The sequence below is a fragment of the Poromitra crassiceps genome, assembly GCF_964638095.1.
Source record: "Poromitra crassiceps genome assembly, chromosome: 15".
In the NCBI taxonomy this organism is placed as follows: domain Eukaryota; kingdom Metazoa; phylum Chordata; class Actinopteri; order Beryciformes; family Melamphaidae; genus Poromitra; species Poromitra crassiceps.
The window spans coordinates 13,006,226-13,028,513 of NC_139634.1; the positions used below are offsets into that span (position 1 = coordinate 13,006,226).

A 22,288-nucleotide genomic window follows, 5' to 3' on the forward strand; every position below is an offset into this window, starting at 1 on the left:
GCTGGTTATGGAGGCTGGTGAGGAAGATGTGAGGCAGTCTTCTCTCTCTGTGTCTCTCTCTGCTGCTTATGCAGCTTTATGATTAAGTCATTTAGGAAAAGAAGATTAGGGAAGGAGAGCAAAGGACAAGGAAAAAAATCTCCATTATGGCTGATCTTTCGTCGGCCGTTTCTTGACCTGCTGCTGGCAGCAGTCTGCTGTCATTTAGGAGCTCTAGCCTTCACCCAGAGGACCTGGGCTCAAGCCCTTATCTGACCTGCTGAAGTGCCCTTGAGCCAAACACAGGATCCCTATAGCAGCTACAGGGGTCTGGAAAAACAAATTCCCTCTGGGCATCATTGTCAAACGTGGATTACACTTTCTATTCATTGTTATAATTATCATATGACATAATTAGTTTTGTTATTAAGTCCCACAGTCATCTGTGATTTGTGACTTAGCAATAATATATTTTTGAACACCCATTATATATGCCTGCATTATACTTGTATGGCAGAGATTATGGCCTTTAATGCAGTTATTGATTATTTTTTCACAGTTGGCCAGTGGAGCCTAGCTAACATGGAATTGAATAGAACTGAACAGAATTGAATAGAATTAAACAGAACTCTATTGTCCCACCAAGGCAGCAAAATAGTCATGGGTCTCACCAATTAAAACACAATAGTGTATAGTGTGTGTCATGTTAGCTGATGAAGACTGTGATGTGCACAGTTGGTTTCATTACTGTTGACAAAATGTACTTATTGTATATCGGCGCTTTGGACAAAAGTGTCTGCTAAACGACGTTATGTAATGTTATAGTATATTTAGTATACATGACTGAATCTACAGTGTCATTCAAAGTGGTGCTTGAGGTGCACATGGTGAGAGATGTGTATGCATTGTATAAACATATTGAGCTAGTCACCATGAATAACCAGTATGGGGCATTGCTGTCCTACCTGAATATTAATATCTGGCTTTATAAAAACTACATATTGTGTTACTGGTAGTAGGCCAAGGTGTAAAGATGGATGCAAGGTCTTTACAGTCTAATCTGTTTTCTCTAATTATAATAGTAAATGATAAGATTGGACATGTGTTTAGTTTACCATGCCGTTAAGTGTTCCCATGATGCGTTTCCCTCCACAACTAAACCATGTTATGTTGAGCAAATCAGATATCCAAGAGATAAAAGAATATAAAACCGCCTCACATGGGATCAGTTAAACGTCTGTATAATATCCATGTCAGGGCTGTTGTTGCTCCCATCTGAAATGTAGAAATATGTTATTGGATTTATTCTCTAAGTGTTTGGGCCTAGATTGGTTTTATTCATTCCCTGCAAAAGAACCAGCCCAGTGTTCTGCAGCTGCTAGAATGACAAATCTGTAATATATCCTTCAGGCAATTTGCACCTTTTAGACGATTTGCCCCTATTAATGTGAGATTAAGTAGCTGTCCTGGATGTCCTAGTCACGGTGAAGAAACACAGACTCTTCCCTGGAGAGCCGTGTGACCTGCTTAAGTGGTACAATAAACCACAATGACATCACCTCCGTATCAATATGAACGTGTCTTAATGTTGATATTGTATGAGCCTGATGGGAGCAGAGAGTGGGGAGTGGGGACTCATTTTAAGTGAGAAAAATCTACCCATCTAAAACACCCTCCACTTAACACATTACTCTCTATTGAACTGGCATCGTTAGATTTCTATTTTAATTTTGTTGTTGTCACATTGCAGATATGGTGAATGCACAGCTTGTTCCCCAGTTCGTATTCAATCTGTTCACAGTGTCACTGTTATATTTTTATCCTCAGTAATTTAATTACCAAATTCTCATCTCTTTTTTTTCCCAGCCGCCTCCTTGTATCCAAAGTTCAGACTTATTAAACGTGGGATTAGCCGTCTTCTCTGCGGAGCTTTTCCAGCGGGATGAATTGAGATCTGATGGTTTGATGGGGCCCTTTGGACTCCTTCCCGAGCTGAGGGTTATCAGCATTTTAGAAAAGAGCAGCTGACTCAATCTATCAAGTTTATCTCTAATTAACACAGATTAATTGAGTTTTGACTTCGCTTCGCAAACCAAGCAGAAGGCCAATTTGTGCATGGAAGCCTATTATTGCCCTGGGGCTGTTGATCCTTACTGTTAAAGGCTTCTAGGGCCCAAAATACTCTCGTCTGTCATGTGACTGTGATCCTGTTGCTCTCACAGTGTTTAATTGTGTTAACGACGTAATCAGTTTAAAATACGTTGCATCCAGTTTATGGAAATGCCTGAGAAAATGGAGCAATTTCTAGACAGGGTTTTGAGATTTGTCTCTGCCTTCGATGTGCTTGGGGAATCATCTAGGTTGTTGTTGCTGCTGCTGCTGCTGTTCCTGACCTTGTTTTTTTGTCCCTGTTGTTTTTGTTCTTACTATACTACTTACTGTATAGGCTACTATTAGTGCTACTATTATTAGGGGTTCAATCCCTATAGAGAGGCAAAGTGAACGTCACTTCCTGCTTCCGCACTGTACCAGAGATTTTCATCTGCCATTTATTTTCCCATAGACATTCCGTAAAATGCTTATAAAAATAGTTTTACTTGGTCAAACCAAACGGTTCAGCTATATTTAGAATCGGGAGAGACCATAGAACCTTTCACTTGGACCAAAACTTAAAAAAACAACATTGAAAAAATAGTTTCTTTAAATCTCCGATTTCGTTATGTTTTGGTCTGAGTGAAATGTTATGTGGTGTCTCTCCTGTTTCTAAATATATCTGAACCGTTTGGTTTGACCAAGTAAAACTATTTTTTTTTGATATTTTGAAAGTTTTGAAAAACAGTAATTGTGAAATCTGCTTTTTAGATTTTGAAGTCAACACCAAATTTGACATGCATGGGAGACTGCGATACACATTTCTATTATTCTTTTTATTATCATTTCTATGATAGATCGATCAAAAAACATTTCCACCATCAACTAAAATATATTCACAAAGTGGTGTCTCTCCTGTGTCTCTCCTGCAAATAGCAAATATTACCCATACAGTATCTTCATGACTGATGATCTAATCATCACAAAACTTTGTGAACATGTTCAGATATCATCAGTGATCATGTGTACCAAATTTTGTGCAAGTTCGACCAAAAGGGAGTGGTGCAATTGGCAAAAATGGGCGTGGTTTAACACAATAACGGCCGTAACTTTGCACACGTTTGTTCAATGATCGTGAAATATAACAAGGGATCTCTTTGGACCGTCTTCAGAACCACTGACACCGATGTCAGTACCATTCAGTAAAGGCTCGAATCCCTTTCATTGCCACTTTTTTTTTTTTTACTATTATTATTATTTGGAAAAATCTATTGATTGGTGACTAATTGTTGCATCTTATCTAGGTCACAATGAATAGGTCTATTGTTGCATGAGAAGTCAGAGCAACAATAGCTTATAATAGGAGGAGTACAGTGTCATTTTGCATGTTGGCCGGCAACCATTACAGCCTTGCTGCTCTTTACAAAGATCCATTCAATAATGGCTAAAGCAAAGAAGTGTGCAGCCTCTTCCCTCTCATTATGATCCCATTTGATTCGTCGCTGAAGCTCTTTAGGAAAGGTGTGTTAATTGCACACTCTGGCTGTGAACTAACCTGCAAGTTAATAACATCCTTCCTTCTGGGTACCGTCATTAGAAGATATAAGGCTCATTAAAATAAAATGATGATTTAATAACTTTCCCTTCCAGTGACCCTGGTGAGGATCTACTGTTATTTCCTAGGAGTTATCGGGGAAATTAAGACATCAAACACCAATGCTTTTCAAGTGTGCTGTATGCAGCAAGCATGTTAACCCTCTCATGACCACAAGAGCTTTGATTGCCCAGTGAGAGTAGCTGATCCTCCATCCTGCTGACAGCAGCCTTCTAAAGGGAAGAGTATGCACATGTAAATGGTGGTGATGATGTTTTATTTCAGACTTACAGTAGATGCATTCAAAGGTCAGTGTGTGTATCCGTGTTATTTTTTGTGACACAGAATATATATATATATATATATATATATATATATATAACTTTATTTTTGTAGGCCAACGTATTTTTTTTTATAGATTATGGAATTGCAGATTGTAAGCTTTCAAATGATGTCATACATTGAAATCTGAAAAAGCAACATTTTGAGAAAATGACCCTGAAAGTTGGTGAACAAGCTTGGCTTGCCCTGAACAAGCAAGTGGGACACAGGGAAGGGATGCCGATAATGTCACAATGGCTCTGTGAGTGTTGTGTGTATATATATATATATATATATATATATATATATATATATATATATATATATATATATATATATATATATATATAGTGAATTGTAAGAGAGTCATCTTTCGTATTCAGTCCTCATTATAACCACTTACACTGCCATGAATTGGAGCCACTGACGTGAGGGCAGCCATGTCAGGTGGTAATGTACAAGGGAGCTAGCTTTATAACTGCTGCACCCAGTATCTAGCACATTTTTCTCTCTGCATGATTACGTATAATGTTGCTTTGATTATCGCTTTATTCCTCACACAACTCCGTCCCTCTGTGGCTTTGCTGTTGCTCTCTGAGAGTTATTTTGTTCTCCTTTCTCTGTCAGTGGATGTAGCTCTTCCTCTGGAGCAGTCTTCCGAGTCAAAATATCAAAATTTGACACTTTGATTATGCTTTTTGATAATTGCTGGGCAAAGAAAGCAACTGCCTCCCACCATCCAGTGAAAATGCTCAGGGAGGCTTTTCTGTGTGGAGAGGACACATTATAAGTGCGATGAAACCTTTCCAGAGGAGATAGAGGCAGGGCAATTTCACAAGTGGCTCTTTATTGCTTGATTGCACAGAGGCCAAGTTGTTATCTAAATCCTCAAACTACTTGGGGAAAATAAGAAGTGCCTTTTGAGTGTGCAGGGTGTGAAAACTTCTCCTAGATGATGGCTGGAGCAAAATGTTTACGCCCAGTCGCTTTCTAGGATTATAGTTGGAGAGGCTATGTGTAAACAGAATGTGCTGTGCACAAAGCCGGCTTGCCAGTCACACACTGCCACTGCTGTTGCGGAAAATCCCTTCGTGCCCCCCTCAACACATTCAAAACACGCTCGCATTTATTCGAAAATAAGGTTCGTTCAAAAGTTAACTTTTTGAAGATATACATTTTCTACAGACAGCAGCATGCTTCTGTTATAGGTTACATTCACACAGCGTCCCATCCTGTGAAGGCAGATTTCAACCCCTCTATTTGACAGGATCCTCTTGTCATTTCTACCATGGAGTGATTTCATTTATCATTTTGTCTAATCACATTCACTCCATATTGGAGCAGTGGGACTAATTGGTTAGTAAATAATTTGAAATCAAAACGAGAGTAGTGGGTGTCCACTCGCCGCAGCAGTGGGAGCGACACTGATGAGCAAACTGACCCATGATTGCTTCATTCAATTTGCTACAATTAGAAGGAAATCAATTTCCATATTACTGTTGGCTGTATCAAAGGAGCTTTTTGTAAAGAGTCTGCTTATGCCCAAGGCTGTATACTTTGTATGCATGCGGCTTATCTAAAAAATAAAACTAACACACACACTAACACACACACACACACACACACACACACACACACACACACACACACACACACACACACACACACACACACACACACACACACACACACACACACACACACACGTTGATATCTCAGCAATAATGCGGCTAACGTTATTCTTGCAGCTAAGCTAGGAGTAATATGGAGGGAGCACTGTTTCCTGTGTAACTTGCGCTGTTTTTCCAGGCGTATCTGATGACGTGCAAACGTTGAACTGACTGGAGGAAGCGGGGCATGAACGACTACCAGGGCCGTAACCAGGGTTCCGAAATAGGGGAGGTCCAGCAAGGGGAGGCGGATTCGGTGGCGCCCGCAAGGGCGCCGCCGGAAAAAATTTGAGGGTTTTTTCCCCCCTTTTTTAGCCATATTTAGAGTAATATATCATTTTAAATCAACATTAGGATTATACTGTTGTGATGTCATTATTCAGTATATTCTCTTTCATGTCACCACCTGCTCAGCTCTCCTGTCAACATAATTGTAACTAACAAACACAAACTGTTTTAGCCAAATTCATATCAAAATGACACCTACAAACACAGGTACACAACCCAAGCCGTACACAACACACAAAGTCATCATCGATAATAAAAAAAACATACAGAGGGACATTTATTTATTCCTGATAGGAACGATTGAAAAATAAAATAAAATATATTATGTTGTTTTTAACTTTACACCACCTCTTTTTGTTACTTATTGGGTCATGAAACTGAAACCATGCATATAGCCACCTGCATACCTGACTTCGGGAGCTTGGCAATTGGCATCATGCATGATTAGCCAGTAGCATCCCAACGTGTCACACAGGTAACATTACTTAAGAGACAGACTAGACACTTACTTTCTTGGTTGTTGCTAAAAAATCTGTCAGTGTCACTCACTGTCTGTCGTTCACTCGCTCACTGTCTCGCAGCTCGCTCACCTTCAATTATCTCGCCAGGCAGACAGACAGTCATCACTCACCACCATGCTGCTGCTCTCTCGGAATCAAGTTACCGCGGACGCGGCGTCAGATGACTTCCTGCCTGATCTGCCTTTCGTTTCAAAATAAAAGCGATCCCGTGTTTTTCATGCTTTTCCATGCAGATTGTTTTATAAAAAAAAAAAAAAAAAAAAAAAAAAAAAAATCCCTCTGAAATATTAGGGGAGGTCCGGACCTCCCCGTCCTCATAGCTAGTTACGGCCATGACGACTACATTGCTTGTTGGAAGAACGATTATTTGTTGTCAATATTGCATGTTTTTGTTGCTCAAACCTAGTCTATTATGTAGTAACCGTCTTCTAACCGTGTTCTAAAATCACTTTATAAAACGGCTCTCTCAAATCAAGCAATCTGATTGGTTCACAGCCATTGTATAATTCCAGTAACCGAGTTCAATAACCCATGGCCATGGGTTATTGGTTGCCATGGCAACTCTCTTACTAAGAGAGTAATAATAAGGCTTACCTCAAATGACAACGTAGAAAAAAAAATGGCGGAGACAGCTGTCAGATCCTTGTGAATCGATCTTCGCTTATAACTTTACTAATACTTCGCAGAAAATGATGTTTTGTACAAGAATAGATGCGGGCTAATGTCTTCTTTGCAAAAGAAAGGCTGTTAACCCCGCATTTAACCCCGCATTTAACCCCGTAACGTTAGTTGGTGTCGGCTTTGCAGAAAGCATTCAGCTTCTCAGCAAGCGCTGAGAATGCAGCGCTGCGGCGCGAGCTGCCTGTCGGGGATTCCAGAAAGCTCTCAGCTACTCAGCAAGCGCCAGGATTGGCCAATGTCAACTTCAGTCTCCAGAACGATCCAATCAAATCACCCGCATGTTCTTGCGGTCCCGCCTTACAGTAGTGTTTCAACTGACTCTATCAGAATGACATGCCAGTCGGAGTCGGACTTATAGTATTATTATTATTATTATATTATCATACTTGGAAACCGTTTTATAAAAGCAATATAGCACTCGAGCTGCGTGTGTTGTGGAATATATCCCCCTGCTCAGCAGTTATCCCACTCGGCCTGCGGCCTCGTGGGATAACAGCTGATCAGGGGGATATATTCTTCACAACACACTGGCTCTCATGCTATATTGCTTAAGTAACCCACGGCCTCTCTGGCTTATTGCTTAATTATTGTACATCGCTTTAGACAAAAGTGTCTGCTAAATGGTGGAATGTGATATAATGTAATGTAGAGTCGAAAAGAGAGATATAGAGACCCAAAGTGGAACGTCACTTCCAGCTTCAGCACTGTACCAGAGATTTTCATCCTCCATTTATTTTCACATAGACATTTTGTAACATGCTTATAAAAATTGTTTTACTTGTTCAAACCAAACAAAAACAGATATATTTAGAAACAGGAGAGATCGCATAACATTTCACTGTGACCAAAATGTAAAACAAAAATGACGGTTTAAAGAAAATATTTTTTCAACGTTGTCGTTTTGTTTCTTTGGTCCGAGTGAAATGTCCTATGGTCTCTCCCGATTCTAAATATAGCTGAACCATTTGGTCAAGTAAAACTATTTTCATAAGCATTTTACAAAATGTCGATGGGAAAATAAATGACGCAAGAAAATCTCTGGTACAGTGCTGAAGCAGGAAGTGACGTTCACTTTGCCTCTCTATAACACAAGAGGAAAGAGAGGGGGAGAGAGAGAGAGAGAGAGAGAGAGCAATTGGCGATGACCTAGGGAAGATATCGGTCGACTGCCTGGGGAGCGATTGTAATCTCATATAGCTACACTCTCACCTCTAGATTTCTGTCTGATAACATCTCACACACCCAGACACCCAGTGAGGGTGTGTGTATGTTTGGGGTGGGGGTGAGGTGGGGAGCGGAGCAGAGCAGGGGGGGGGGGGTGTATCAGGTATGATAGAAAACTGCTACGTAGGTAAAGACGTAAGCAACCAGGTGGGAAAAAATAGAACATTTATTTATGTATTTACTTATTTATGTGTATATGTGTATATGTGTATGTACAACATAGACATCCTCCCCACTCATCCTCTTACTCGCAGGCCCCTGGGCTGTGTTCAAAAGTAAAGAGCAGCATCATGGGATGTTGAGGCCCCGCGTGTCGTCAGTGATTGGTATGGAAATCAGCTCGGGGTAGCGATGGTAAACAGTACGCACATCAGAAACGTGCTGCACAGTCTCACAACCAGGCAAATACTCTCTCCCATATGTCATAGTGTAGGACTAGATCATAATTGAATGCTATAGGAAGCTATTATTACACAAACAGAGTTTTCCATTTGGAGCCGGATGTCTGTACTGTACATGCTACTGTATGTGGGGGATGATGGGCTTGTGCAGGCGACCTTAACACCTTTGTAGAATGGCTGTTCACCAATTTATGCTGAATCAGACACCATTAACTGTTATCATCGCCCTCTCAGGATCCAACCCGCCACTGCGGCAGGGTCAAGGGCCACATTATAGAAACACCATCGCTGTGCAGTCTCCTCTCACAATGCATTGTGGGATTTCTGCCATCGCAGAAGCACTATTCATAAATACCGTTTTCGGTTTTCCCAAAGATAATGAGAGGATATCTAACCTCGGTCTGAAAAACGTTCCCTTTGCCTGCCTTGTCGTTTAGTGATTTCCTTCATTTTCCCAGAAATAACTTTGGACAAATCAACCCACAATGAATCAGTCATGGGCAAATGGATGTTCTTATTTGTAAAGAGGATTCCCCACGCACAGCCAGTAGAATGATCAGGTGCTGGTTGGCTGCAGGAACATCATGAATAAAAATAGATATTAACCACCGCACGCTGCAATTACTTTACTGAGATTCATCAGCTAACCAATACATCACTAATAAATCTCGGTAAAGTCATTCCAGTGTGCGCTGGTTCATTTCCATTTTTGTTCTTACAGTATTTGTAGCTTTTGATACCAACAGAGAACCATTTACAGCAGTGGTTCTCAAAGTGGGGTCTGGGGACCCCCAGGGGTCCTTGAGGGGGTTCTAGCGGCTTCCCAGAAGAAAGGCAAATCATTTTATGTTCACTATAATCCCATCCATAAGTAACACATTGACAGAATGTATGACTATGTTTGGTCATGGGTTTCATACACTTTCTGTAAGAAAACATCTAAAAGCAAAAATCTTATCAGATGAGGGACCCTGGAACAAAATCTCATGCAATGGGGGGGGGGGGTCCGTGGTCTAATTTGTGTCAGTTTAGGGGTCCTGAGAACCACTGATTTACAGTATACAGTATAATACCATATTGTTAAGTGCACATCAGTGGACACATTCATACCCAGCATTGGACAACATAAAATCCAGGATGAGCTTAGTTGTTGCTCCAGGGCAACTATAGTAATATGCTGCACACCTCCCCAGCACAATACACACTCTTTCTGGTTGTACTGATGATGTACTGTACTAACATACTGTAGTTTACCCAGATGAAGGGGCAGCAGTGTGGGTGTGCCCTTATTCTGATGATACACTGCTAATAAGGGACCTCTAATCATCATTACACTGATTACACACCCTCTCCCAGTAATACAGCCAATGATATGCTGTTCAGTGTGTGTGTGTGTGTGTGTGTGTGTGTGTGTGTGTGTGTGTGTGTGTGTGTGTGTGTGTGTGTGTGAGTGTGTTTGTGGGGGGGGGGGGTATTCTGGGGGAAGAATCTGCAGAAGTCCAAGCGCACATACAGTATGGGGAACTGAGACAGACAGACACACACACACACACACACACACACACACACACACACACACACACACACACACACACACACACACACACACACACACACGTCATATGAATAAAGAGTAGAAGTATCCCCAGCAGGGTGGCGGCCTGCCAGCACTGGGGTTTGAACCCAGATTGCTTTTGACAGAGCACTCACACCACACAGCTTCCCACTGCCCATAATAGTGCTTTATTGATGTCTTGTGTATCGCCTGGGCTGGAATAAATGCAGTTATCCCTTACAGGGCTTGTCCTCAAACAACAACATCAAAAAACATCTGATTGATCACCTTCATCTCACATTGCAATTCTTCCCTGAAAGAAATGGAGAAGCTGGGAAAAAAGCAGCTACTCACTCATAGATTTCCATCTAAACCATCTAAACCATGTAATGTTAAATCGTCAGTGAAGCAAAATCACTTTTTCCCCACATCTTCATGGTCAACAGATTAGAAAATGTAAGAATATAGAATTATTTTAATGCAAAAATGAATGAATCTGATCCTTGCCTCTATGAAAACAACTTGTCACCACCTATTACTGTGGTTTGATCAGCAGGATAGCAGGTTATCCATACAAGAACAAATGCCTTTAACTCATTATGCTCATTCAACTTCACAGGACACTAGAGATATTCGTGATGCGCAATTTTGCGATACAAAAAATGTTACGATAGTGGAGTTGTTTGTGATTTCAGATTAGATCTAATAAGAAATGATGTTCAGATTGGTATTTTCTCTTTTAATTTATTGATCCTCACTATAGTCTTTATACATCTTAAAACATGTTTGGAGGGGATATTTTACATTTAATAGTCCTGGAATCATATTAACACATTCACTGCCAGCCATTTTTTTTTTACTGTAGGTAGCTTCTGCCAAGCCGTTTTTTGAGGATTCTGGCTCATTTTACAAGAGCCGAGGATAATTTTCTGCTTGGACTTTGTGAACACGAAGTTCACAAAAGTACTAATAGAATGTGTGCTTTCTCTGTCTAAAAGAGTTAGTTTGTAGAGTTAGTAGTTATGTAGATATTAGCCGTTGAGTACAGCATGGTTTGAGCGTCTGAGACAGGAAGCTGAGATAATCGCAGTTTTGTGAAATTCAATCAAACAGGCAGAACAGTCACTTTAACCATTTATTTTTGGCATCAGTGAGAGATCAGACATCTGAACAATATAGTTCTGAACACCCTCTCCTTTAAACTCCTCCCTCCGTGGGCGTGTCTGGTGGCGTTTGTCACAAGCCAGTTTCTCCTGCCTGTCTGAGCAGTGAGCAGCCTCCCTCTCTGGCGGCCCCTCGTCGGCGAGTGTGGACTGTGGATGGGACTCAATCGTTTCTTGGATTTTCGGTTGAGAGCTTTGATGAAGCTTTGTGCGATTCTAGGCTTTATGCTGCCCACCCAGCCTATTTTTGGAACCCCCCACCGTTGTGCGCCGGTGTGCAGCAGCGTGAAAGCGTTTTCGCCTACAGTATGAGAATGAGGCTCGTTCGTTTCTGGGTTTTCGGAATGCGTGCGATTCTGGCCTTTCTGCGGGTGTTTCAAAGTGTGTTTCACCCATAATCTATTATGCAAATTTTTACTTTGATACATTATTACATTTCAGAGCCTGTACTTTTTTTTTTACTTTTACTTATCTCGTTATGGCCTCTGAACATTGGCCTGCTCGGCCACCACACACCCATGATCCATCCACTCCCTGACTTGAGGAAAACTGTTCCGTGGCCTCACACAGATCAATAAGCATCCAGATCTACCGGATTACAGACAATTTAGTGCCTGGCAAGATCTGGTCCAGGCAACATATCAAAGGCTGTGGCTGTGGTGCAGAAGGTTGTTGGTTCAATCCCTGCATCAGACTCTGGGGCTTCAGAAACATTCACAGGCTGCTGACTGTAACATAGCAGCAGTGATGCTTCTCTGTCATCAGTAGTTTGAACACTGATAGAAACAAGCTGATGCAGGAACCTGGACAGGCAGTGAGTCTAGCTCAGTCAGATAAACAGCAGCTTGTTATGTAGCTGTTCGCTGGTTCAAATCCCACCTGTCTCACTCTTTCTGCTTGTTATTGTCAGTGTGAAAACAGGGTGTAGCTGAAGTCAAGTCCAAGCAGAGAGGCAGCTCAGCAGGATCAGCAGCTGTGTCTCTCACTCTAGCTGACAGTCTGAGCATGGCTTTGATGCCCAATGTAGGAGACATGTCTTTAACATGACTGAAACACACCGGCACACAGAGCAGCGCAGCGCCTCCTACAGGCAGAAACACTTAAACACACAGTGTGGACAGACTTCAAAGAGATCCAGAGCATGCTGTCAGGACTGGAATCTGTACTGGCTGTCATATAGACTGGTCCCATACAGAGTGTGGAAGTGTTTCGATCGTTTTTTCCTTTTGTCTCATGCCTAACACTTTGACAATGTCACAGTTTGCACACAAAAATAGAAAAATGTCTGTTAAATGTCAGCTGTCTCTCATAACCACCTGCTCATATCTCTGCGGAGTTTATTTATTACCTTCCTTTACCCTCATGTTCTTTTCAACTCTTATCTTCATACATAGACAGACAGACAGACAGACAGACAGACATACAGATAGATCACTACGAGTACGATGACTTTTAGCTTGGAGCCAGCCCTATAGCCGATACCCAATGAAAACAAGTAAGCACTATACTTACAATACAAAAACAAACAAAACTAATTTGGATTGGATCAAATATACTGTATGTCAAGCCTTTTAAGGTAGTCAGATATAATCCCAGGGGATTAAATAATAGACAAGCCTAGGAACACGGAAGTAAATTCTCCAATACTGTTACTGTACATCATCACAGATCCCTTGCATAATGATTATGACATTAAAATTGCAGCTAAGCTGTTAAAGTTACATTTTTACAATAATAAAATTGTTATCAATTTCACACCGCTCAATGAAGAACAGAGTTGATTTTTACCACATCACCGTGAGGAGATTTCATAGCATTCACATAGGTGTCTCACTCTTATAACCTGCATAGACAGCATTGCTGTGGTACAGAACACGTTTTTCCAGGACTGCACTCGTGACATAGAGAAGGTGTGGACTCAAAGGTGTGCAGGATCTGGAAGGTGGACTATATATAGTAGAGTAATGGGACAACATTGCACTACATAACTTGTTGCGTTGTTACAGTTCAGCACTTGGGCAGATTGCTTGCTGTTGTTTGTGTATTTGTCCAGCTGTTGTTGAAATGGCTGAGTGCATGCCGGCTAGGGAACTTTATGTATGGAACACAAACACTTCAAAGCCTCTGTTTAGTTCAGTAAGTACCGCTGTAAAATGCAAAAGTTGAATTGGGACACCCTAAGCCCCTGTGTGCCACACAATGGGGACACACACATTAAGGCCACAAGACTGCAAGTGTGCAGAATGGGACAGATCTTCAGTTAGGGAAGTCCCTCTGGTGGTGTTCAGACATGTAAATGTATGTTTACTGTAGGCTACATCTTGCAATGTGTGATGTCCTGTCGTGTATGTATTGTGACAAATACCTACTGTATGTATAGAGAGGCAAAGTGACCGCCTACTTCCTGCTTCAGCACTGTATCAGAGATTTTCATCCGCCATTTATTTTCCCATAGACATTTCGTAAAATGCTTATAAAAATAGTTTTACTGGTTCAAACCAAACGGTTCAGATATATTTAGAAACAGGAGAGACAACATTTAACTCGGACCAAAACGTTTTAAAAAATTGCGGATTTAAATAAAATATTTCTTCAATGTAGGTTTTTTTTTAACTATTTTTATAAGCATTTTACGAAATGTCTATGGGAAAATAAATGGCGGATAAAAAATATCTGGTACAGTGCTGAAGCAGGAAGTAGGCGGTCACTTTGCCTCTCTATAACAAATAGGCTAGCAAAGTATTTATTGTAGGCTACTTGGTACTTGGAGATCAAATGGCTTCTGATTTTCTATCATTTTTGCCATGCCATTCATTGTTTTGGTTCATATATGCTATGCTTCCCTTTTTAGATAGCATTTAGTTGAAATATGCCATCATATAATCTTCGTACCATATTTTGTTGGCATATTAAGTGCCTGGGGAGAATTCCGATTTTTCTTATCACCGTTTAAATTTAGCACAGCCAAATGAGATAGGGATGGTAAGCACCCTTTGGAACCTGTCACCCAGTGTGTTTGTGGCAAGCTGTGCATAAAGTTCAAATATCTGCCCATCATTACATGCTTATGGTAGAATACACATGATTAGGCCGATGTATTTAAAAATAGATACGTTAATAGTTTTGAGATTGACCTGGTTATGTAATTACGAAAGGTTTCCTTTAGTGTATATCAGTATGCCAAGAATGCAACATTTGTGTTAGAGAAGTAACTCGTGAAGGCACGTGTACGTTTTGTCAATAGCAGTCTGATGCTTGCCATATTTTTATAATCCTAGAGAAAAAGATATCTTATATGTGCCTTTGACAATTGACACACCTCTGAGAAAGATTCATACATTTTTTGCTCAAGGTTTACAACTCACCATAAGCCTGGATCAGAGAAATACCATTTCTCATGGATTTACATTTCAGTTTCTATCACTGCTAGATCCAGCCATTCTTTCATTTCCTCTAACCTCTTTCTTTCTCTTTGTGTTCTCTGTCCCTCTCTCCTGCAGAACCGTGACAGAATGGTCGACTGTATGAACAAAGTCATGCTGCACACGGTCGTCTCATGCTGGCAACCATTCCTGGGCCTGGCCCTCGTGGCCATCTTTGTGGGATCCACCCTGGGATGTCCCTCGCGCTGCGAGTGTTCAGCCCAGAGCAAGGCCGTCGTCTGTCACCGCAAGCGCATGCCCAGCATCCCTGACGGCATTCCCATCGAGACCAGGCTGCTCGACCTGAGTAAGAACAAGCTGACAATGATCAACCCTGATGACTTTGCTGCCTTTCCCGGCTTAGAAGAACTTGACCTCAGTGGAAATATTATCAGTTATGTTGAGCCTGGAGCGTTCAACGCCCTGTTTACCATGCACTCGCTCAGTCTCAAGAGCAACCGAATCAAGCTCATTCCTCTGGGCGTCTTCACAGGTCTAGCAAATCTCACCCGGCTGGATGTAAGTGACAACAAGATTGTCATCCTTCTGGATTATATGTTCCAGGACTTGCACAATCTAAAATTCTTGGAAGTGGGCGACAATGACCTGGTTTACATTTCTCACCGTGCATTCAGTGGACTTTTGAGCCTGGAGATACTCAGCCTAGAAAGGTGCAACCTAACAATTGTGCCAACTGAGGCCCTGTCCCACCTGCACAATTTGGTCAGCCTCCATCTAAGATACCTCAGCATCAGCACTTTGCACCCTTACTCCTTCAAAAAGCTGTTCCGGCTGCGGCACTTAGAGATGGATAATTGGCCCTCCCTCGACCTCGTGCCGGCCAATACACTGCACGGCCTCAACCTGACCACCCTGTTCATAACCAACACCAACTTGTCCACCTTCCCCTACCAAGCCCTAAAGCATCTGCCCTACCTGACACACCTCAACCTGTCTTACAACCGCATCAGGCATATCGACGGAGGGATGCTGATGGAACTGGTTCGACTGCGAGAGCTCCATCTGGTTGGAGCTCAGCTATCCACCATTGAGGCATACGCCTTCCAAGGTCTACGGTGGCTGAAGGTCCTCAATGTCTCTCACAACCGACTGGACACACTGGAGAAGGGTGTGTTTCAAGCTCCCGAGGCTCTGGAGGTTCTTCTGATCGACGACAACCCCCTAGTGTGCGACTGCCGTCTCATGTGGATCCTACAGAAAAGGCACTCCATCTTCTTTGGGGAGTCGCAGCCAGAGTGCAGCACGCCCGAAGGCATCCGCGGCAGGCCTTTTAAGGAGTTCAAGGAGACACTGCTGTCCTACTACGTGACATGCACCAAGCCAAAAATCCGCGAGAACAAAACGCAGACTGTCACTGTGGACGAGGGCCAGCAAGCCATGTTGCGCTGCAGCGCCGAGGGGACGCCAAGGCCCACTGTGTCCTGGTTGTCCCCGCGCCGGCGAGCTCTAACCACTAGGAGCCACGGGAGAGTTACCGTCCACAACAACGGCACGCTAGAGATCAAGTCGGCCGAGGTGCAAGACAGCGGTGTGTACCTTTGCATTGCGTCCAACACTGCTGGGAATGACAGCCTGATGACGTCGTTGGCGGTGAAAAGCCTAGGATCGCTGTACGCAAACAGGACCCAGTACTACACAGATCCCAGCAATACCACTGCCAATGGGACAACCAACGTGACCTACGGTTTGGACCTAAAGACTATTTTAGTGTCAACAGCCATGGGTTGTTTCACGTTCCTCGGGGTGGTCTTGTTCTGTTTCCTGCTCCTTTTCGTTTGGAGCAGAGGTAAAGGGAAACATAAAAACAACATCGATATCGAATACGTGCCTCGGTCCAAGTCTAACGGCACCAATGTTGACTCGGCAGAGGTCCAGGCTGGTCCTCGTCGTTTCAACATGAAAATGATGTGACTTATTTTATAGATCCAACAATCCAGTTGGTGGAAATGTTCAAAGGATCATGTATTTTTATTGCAAATAGGACTACTGAACTTTCCCACTGCTGCGGGGAGCGCGGTAGTGGAAATGGGAATATACTATGGGAATAGTACTGTGGGCATTGTAAGAAGATGGACAATACCTAAATCATTGGATCTTGTCTGACATAATGTTTGGATACTGTGTTTCAAATCCTGGAAAGCATAAAGTAGGACATCCATTCTTACATTGTTGCCAGTGGGGCAACTTCTTCAACTGGGATGAACAGTGAATGTTACCACCAAGGGGACTTGAAGGGAATATGGTGTCAGTACAGTACCGGTAATCATAATTTTGAAATTTATATGCCCAAAAAGCACCCTTCAGTTTTGGGTTGGATCTACAGACTCAGCAGAACCATGTACAGTACAAATTTGTATCTAAGCTATTACTCTACTTTGTTTAGTCTTGCGCCATGCTTATTCACTGAACAAATCAATGAAACGGACCATAATTCCCTATGTTCAATATTTTGCATATGTGTACCTAATGCTTAATTATGTACATGTATGTACATATTCATTCAAAATAACTACTCATCATAGCAATATTCATGGGATGCATTAGCCAAAATCAATATGACCCCATATGTTCAGCAAGAACATTCTTCTGACTTTTCAAGTTTCCATGGGTTCAGGAAGGGCTTATATGGGAGATTATCTATCCCTGTTCCCCTAATTGAGTCCTAGATATTAAATATATATTATTTATCAACAAAAAATAGAAGAAAAAATATTTTATTTATCATGTTGAGGGTTTTTACAAAAGTGAGTACTCCAACACTATTCAGGATCTAACGTAACACTTTTGGATCATCTTACAGGTGACTTGGTACTGATAGTAGCTAATTACATGAACCACCGTTTTGTCCGATTCTTGTCTCTTTTGATTCTTTTAACTGTACCTTTGCTGGTTGGCAAACCACATGTGTCAATTTTACTACAGTGACATTTGCATCATTTTTCCCCAGTAAGAAATTTGGAATTTGTTGTGGTAGTTCCTCATTTTGTTGTTGAATCATTTAGATTGTGAAAACTTCAAAAGTAAAAAAAAAATGTAAACTAAAAAAAAGTATGTGAAATAAATGAAGATGTATTTGTACCAATGAGTCTGACTAAATTGGTTAGTAAAAGATGATAATAACTGTTTATTGCTGACATCACAAATGAATACTTGTACAATACATTAGATACATCAGAATTATTGTCTTCTTTTTTTATACCCAAAATCTATTGTGCTGTTCATCGTTTGTGTAGTCTCATTACGAATGAGGAGACACAGGTTTCTTTGGTTTCTAACCCTCGGTTCACACCAGGCGCTATTCGGAAGCAGCGCTTAACAGAAGCTGAGTGTCACGCTAAACTGGTCACACCAGAAGCACTCTTTTCCTCAGCGCCTCGCTCGGCTCGCCCTCCACACCCCCCGCTCACAACTTGCATTGACTTCATTTGTGTGTGTGTGTGTGTGTGTGTGTGTGTGTGTGTGTGTGTGTGTGTGTGTGTGTGTGTGTGTGTCACTGATGACCTCATCAGTGATCTCACAATGCCTATGTATGACATCACTGATGACATCATCACTGAACTATAGCCTCGTGTGTGTGGGTGAAATATTTTCCTAGCACCTATTCAGGATACCAGGTATTCTTTTTGAGGTGTGAGATGTCATGATGTATGATAAGGAGAGGTGTAGAAGAAGAAGAAGTTTGATTTTGCAGTTTGAAGAAGTTATGCGACCATCCATGGTGATATTAAGAATATTCATTTTGTGTTGTGCACAATCAACTGCATTTTGATTGAACTGGTGTATTTGGATTGCATCTGAAAAGCTGTTAGTGTTGTGTGGCTGTTTATTCCCCTCTTATTGGTTATTGACAGATTTGACCACTCTTATTTTAGGACTAATTAGTGAGGATAATTTTACTAAACAGATGGGAGGCTCTCAGCCCAAAATTACTAATGTGGATTCTATTAAAATAGATCAGCACTTGGCTCATAATATAGCAGACAGATTAAAAAGACTGACACTGGACAATAACTGTTCCCAATCAATCAAATAGATCATTTACCTCAGCTATTAAAATGATGATTTAAATACAGTTCATTAGCTGCACCCCAAGGATGCAACATACAGAACAAAAGGACATTTCTCTGGAAGGTCGTTACAAAACTAATCAGCCATTGTTACTGAATGAAAGACAGAATATACAGTACAAGCTAACCACAGGTGACACTGGAGAAACAGGCATAGATGCAAGGTTAGTGTTTTTGAAGAATTAAGACAATTATCCAGATTCAGACTAATTTATCCCAGAAGGGCAATTCCGTTTTACAGCCTATAGCTACACACAAAAAGAATGCCGTGGGCCTGGGGGCATTACAGTGAACTCACTGGACAGAACGTGGTCAGATTGGCTAATAATCCTTTTTGGTTTCTGGGCCACACGTTTCAGCACAAATCACTTTGCTGGACTCTGATTGTCTTGGAGCAGAACCTTAACGATACCATTTATAGACTATTCTTGTCCTTCACACACAACCCATGAAACCAGCAGATAAATGGGAAGGTTAAAAGACTTTCAATAAATGATTGGTAAAAATGACAAAGAACGGGTTCACAGCTTTCACATTAAGTGAATTATTTGCCTCCCCATTTACAGTATTATCATTTTAACAGGCTTCAAATGCCGTGAACGTCCCCGATTGAAAGGCCAACATGACCGTGTCAACTTGCAAATCAAGTATCCAATGTGAATCAGAAAAACATTTAAAAAAAAATGCAGATACGTGTTATTTCCACAACAGCAGCAATAGTGAACATTGAGAGAAGTATCTCCCGATTCCTCCAAACAATCCAATGAGACACAAGAGAAGAACAAAACAACCACAGGCCTCCTGCTATGAGATTCCTCCTGTGAACACGGCAGCTGGGCTGAATGAATGAATGAATAAGCTATTGTTATAGAAACAGTACAGACTGTATGGGTGAGCAAAGATGACGCTTATCCCTGTTGTCCGTGAAACGTCTGCTACAGTAAATGCAAGATTTTCAGGAAGAAAGAGGAGAATGCTGATTTTGCTCATTGAGATCGATGTACCTTTGAAAATCACACAATAGGTTCTTAACAGATGTCAAGGAGCCAAACTCCGCCGAGCCCATGCAACACTAAGGGACCGTGGTACATCTGCGATTCAAGGAAGGAAAAGAAAAGCAGGAGAAGCGGAGTTACGTGGTTGTACCTCGACAGCAGCGATGGTACAGCAGTTGTAGAAGTCTGCGGGGGGCAGATGTGAAGCCGGCAGGTTTTGGCTCTGTGTGCTTTTCATTAGGTTTAGCTTTCATACGCTCCCTGGTGACAGCTAGGCGAGTCTGCCAAATGAGCTCCCATATGAGCCGACTCCAGTTCCAAGCCTCCGTCCAGAAATGCTGTCTGGCTGCAGAAGAGGAAGACATGCATGTGTGCTGCTATGTCTGCTTCTTCTACACCCATTCAAGCATTCCAAACATCCAATATGCATGTCAGAGAAAACACAATGCTCAAATCCTTTGGCGTGCTGCATCAAGAGGCGTCCAGGCAGACATGACCATCAACACACACACAAACAAACAAATAAACAAACACACACATACTGTACACTCTTTTGCATTGCCTCACAAAATAAAGGTAGATTTACGGGAATGACAAACAGAGTTATTCCATTCTTTTTTCAATACCCTGCAAGGCAGCTGGGTGAAAAACAATTCTCCAGGATAATGGAGGGGGAAATATTATTAGCAACAAAAACCCCTTCACAATTCACATGCAATGTTCTCCCCTAAGCTAAGAGTCAATATTTCTTTGTTAGCGTGTTTCTGCATTCTGTAATTATGTCTTTGCCCTTTCTGGAAAATATGGTCACGAACGAAGAAATGAGAGCAGGGAGATTGAATTCTTTGCCTATATAATTGTTTAATGATGAATGGACCCATGAATTGGAGCTAAGAGACAGAACAGAGAAAGTTTCACATTCTTTACTTCCAGAAGAGCAAGCAATATTTCAACTCAGTACAATAAAGGACATTATTTTGTTCCTGCTTATTCTGTTGAAGGGGCACCACGGTGTACAAATATGACTTTTATCCAACGCATTTTATTACCAGCGGTATATGCTGATGGTTCATTAACACCATGTGGAAATCACCTCCATCACCTAAGTCGTAGCTGAGATCCAAAGCAGATCCAGGGAGATCATATGTATCTGTGTTGGTGGCACATGTCTTTCATGCATCTTGAACGTAGGTTTGATTTGAACTCCACTGTTGCTGATCCCTCCAAGCATCCGCAGTCGCAGAACACATCAGGCAAAGGAAATAAACAACAACTGACAGCCTCAAACATCCTCATCAATGCTTAAATGCAGTGTTCATATCAATGGGGATTTCAGAGGATGTTAGTACATACTTGGGCTTGTTAGTTTCTATGGTACAAGCTATCTCATCACATCTGAAGTGTAACAAACCAGCAACCTTCGATTTTGTTCGACCTTCTATGTGATCTCCTTTTGATAACAAATGTATTCTTTTTTATTGTTTGTATTATTCCCTGAAACAGTTTGGAGCCCCTCTGGGGAGGCCTGCCTCCCACTTTGAAAAGCTCTATTGTAGAGAGATTGGGGTACGTTACTTGTTCACTTCTGCCTTGTTTTGGGGAAGCAAAGCCTCCAGTCACAAGCTTGTGTCTAACCTTGAGACCCCAACCATCACGCTCTAACTGCGGAATCATTTTCAACATCATGTTCTTTTCATCACACAGAAAACTGCATCAGGTTTTCTTCAAAATAATATCAACTGAACAACCTTTGACATGAAAAGTTTATTTCATCTGTCCTACTGTGTTGACGAATGAGGGAACGGCCCAACTTCGACAAAATAAGCTCGAGTTTCTTCTGACATTGTCTGGACTGCAAATACGTGGACCCACGCATTAGCAGCCATTCAGAATTGCCCCTCCCAACCGGATCCCAGCTGGATGCAAGCCGGCTGCTATAAGAACTGAACTTTGCCATGAGGGGCATTGCTTTAGAGGAAGTATAAGGACATCTTAAGGTTATTAATATAACCCCGGTTTTATGAATAATATGAGTGAGAGGACTCACTATGGGGCCAGCTCCTCTCTGGGCTTGATGACACTGGACACTTTCCAACGGCGGTGACTGGCTTGCTACCGTCGCTGGGTAACTCGGACTGAAGTTGAGTGACGAAAAGTGGCTTCTTTTTCGTCGAGGATACTTTCTTCTAAGGTGACTAGATTTCTCAAATGAAAATCGGGGACATTTCCAGTCCGGCAATCAATATATAATTAAAATATCCAATGTTATTACCTATGAAATAGAAAAGGGGGATG

General features: G+C 41.7%; 1 protein-coding gene across 1 annotated transcript in view; it reads left to right on the plus strand.

The window, feature by feature from the left end:
- lingo2 (leucine rich repeat and Ig domain containing 2) overlaps nucleotides 1-16,842 on the plus strand; it is a gene marked incomplete at its 3' end in the record, with an annotated part of 131,450 nt that extends 114,608 nt beyond the window's left edge. The window contains exon 2 of the mRNA XM_083651945.1: nucleotides 14,989-16,842. Coding sequence (XP_083508071.1) covers nucleotides 15,001-16,842 — 1,842 coding nt within the window. The 5' untranslated portion in view covers nucleotides 14,989-15,000. The remainder of the gene's footprint in view (nucleotides 1-14,988) is intronic.
- Nucleotides 16,843-22,288: the final 5,446 nt, after the last annotated feature.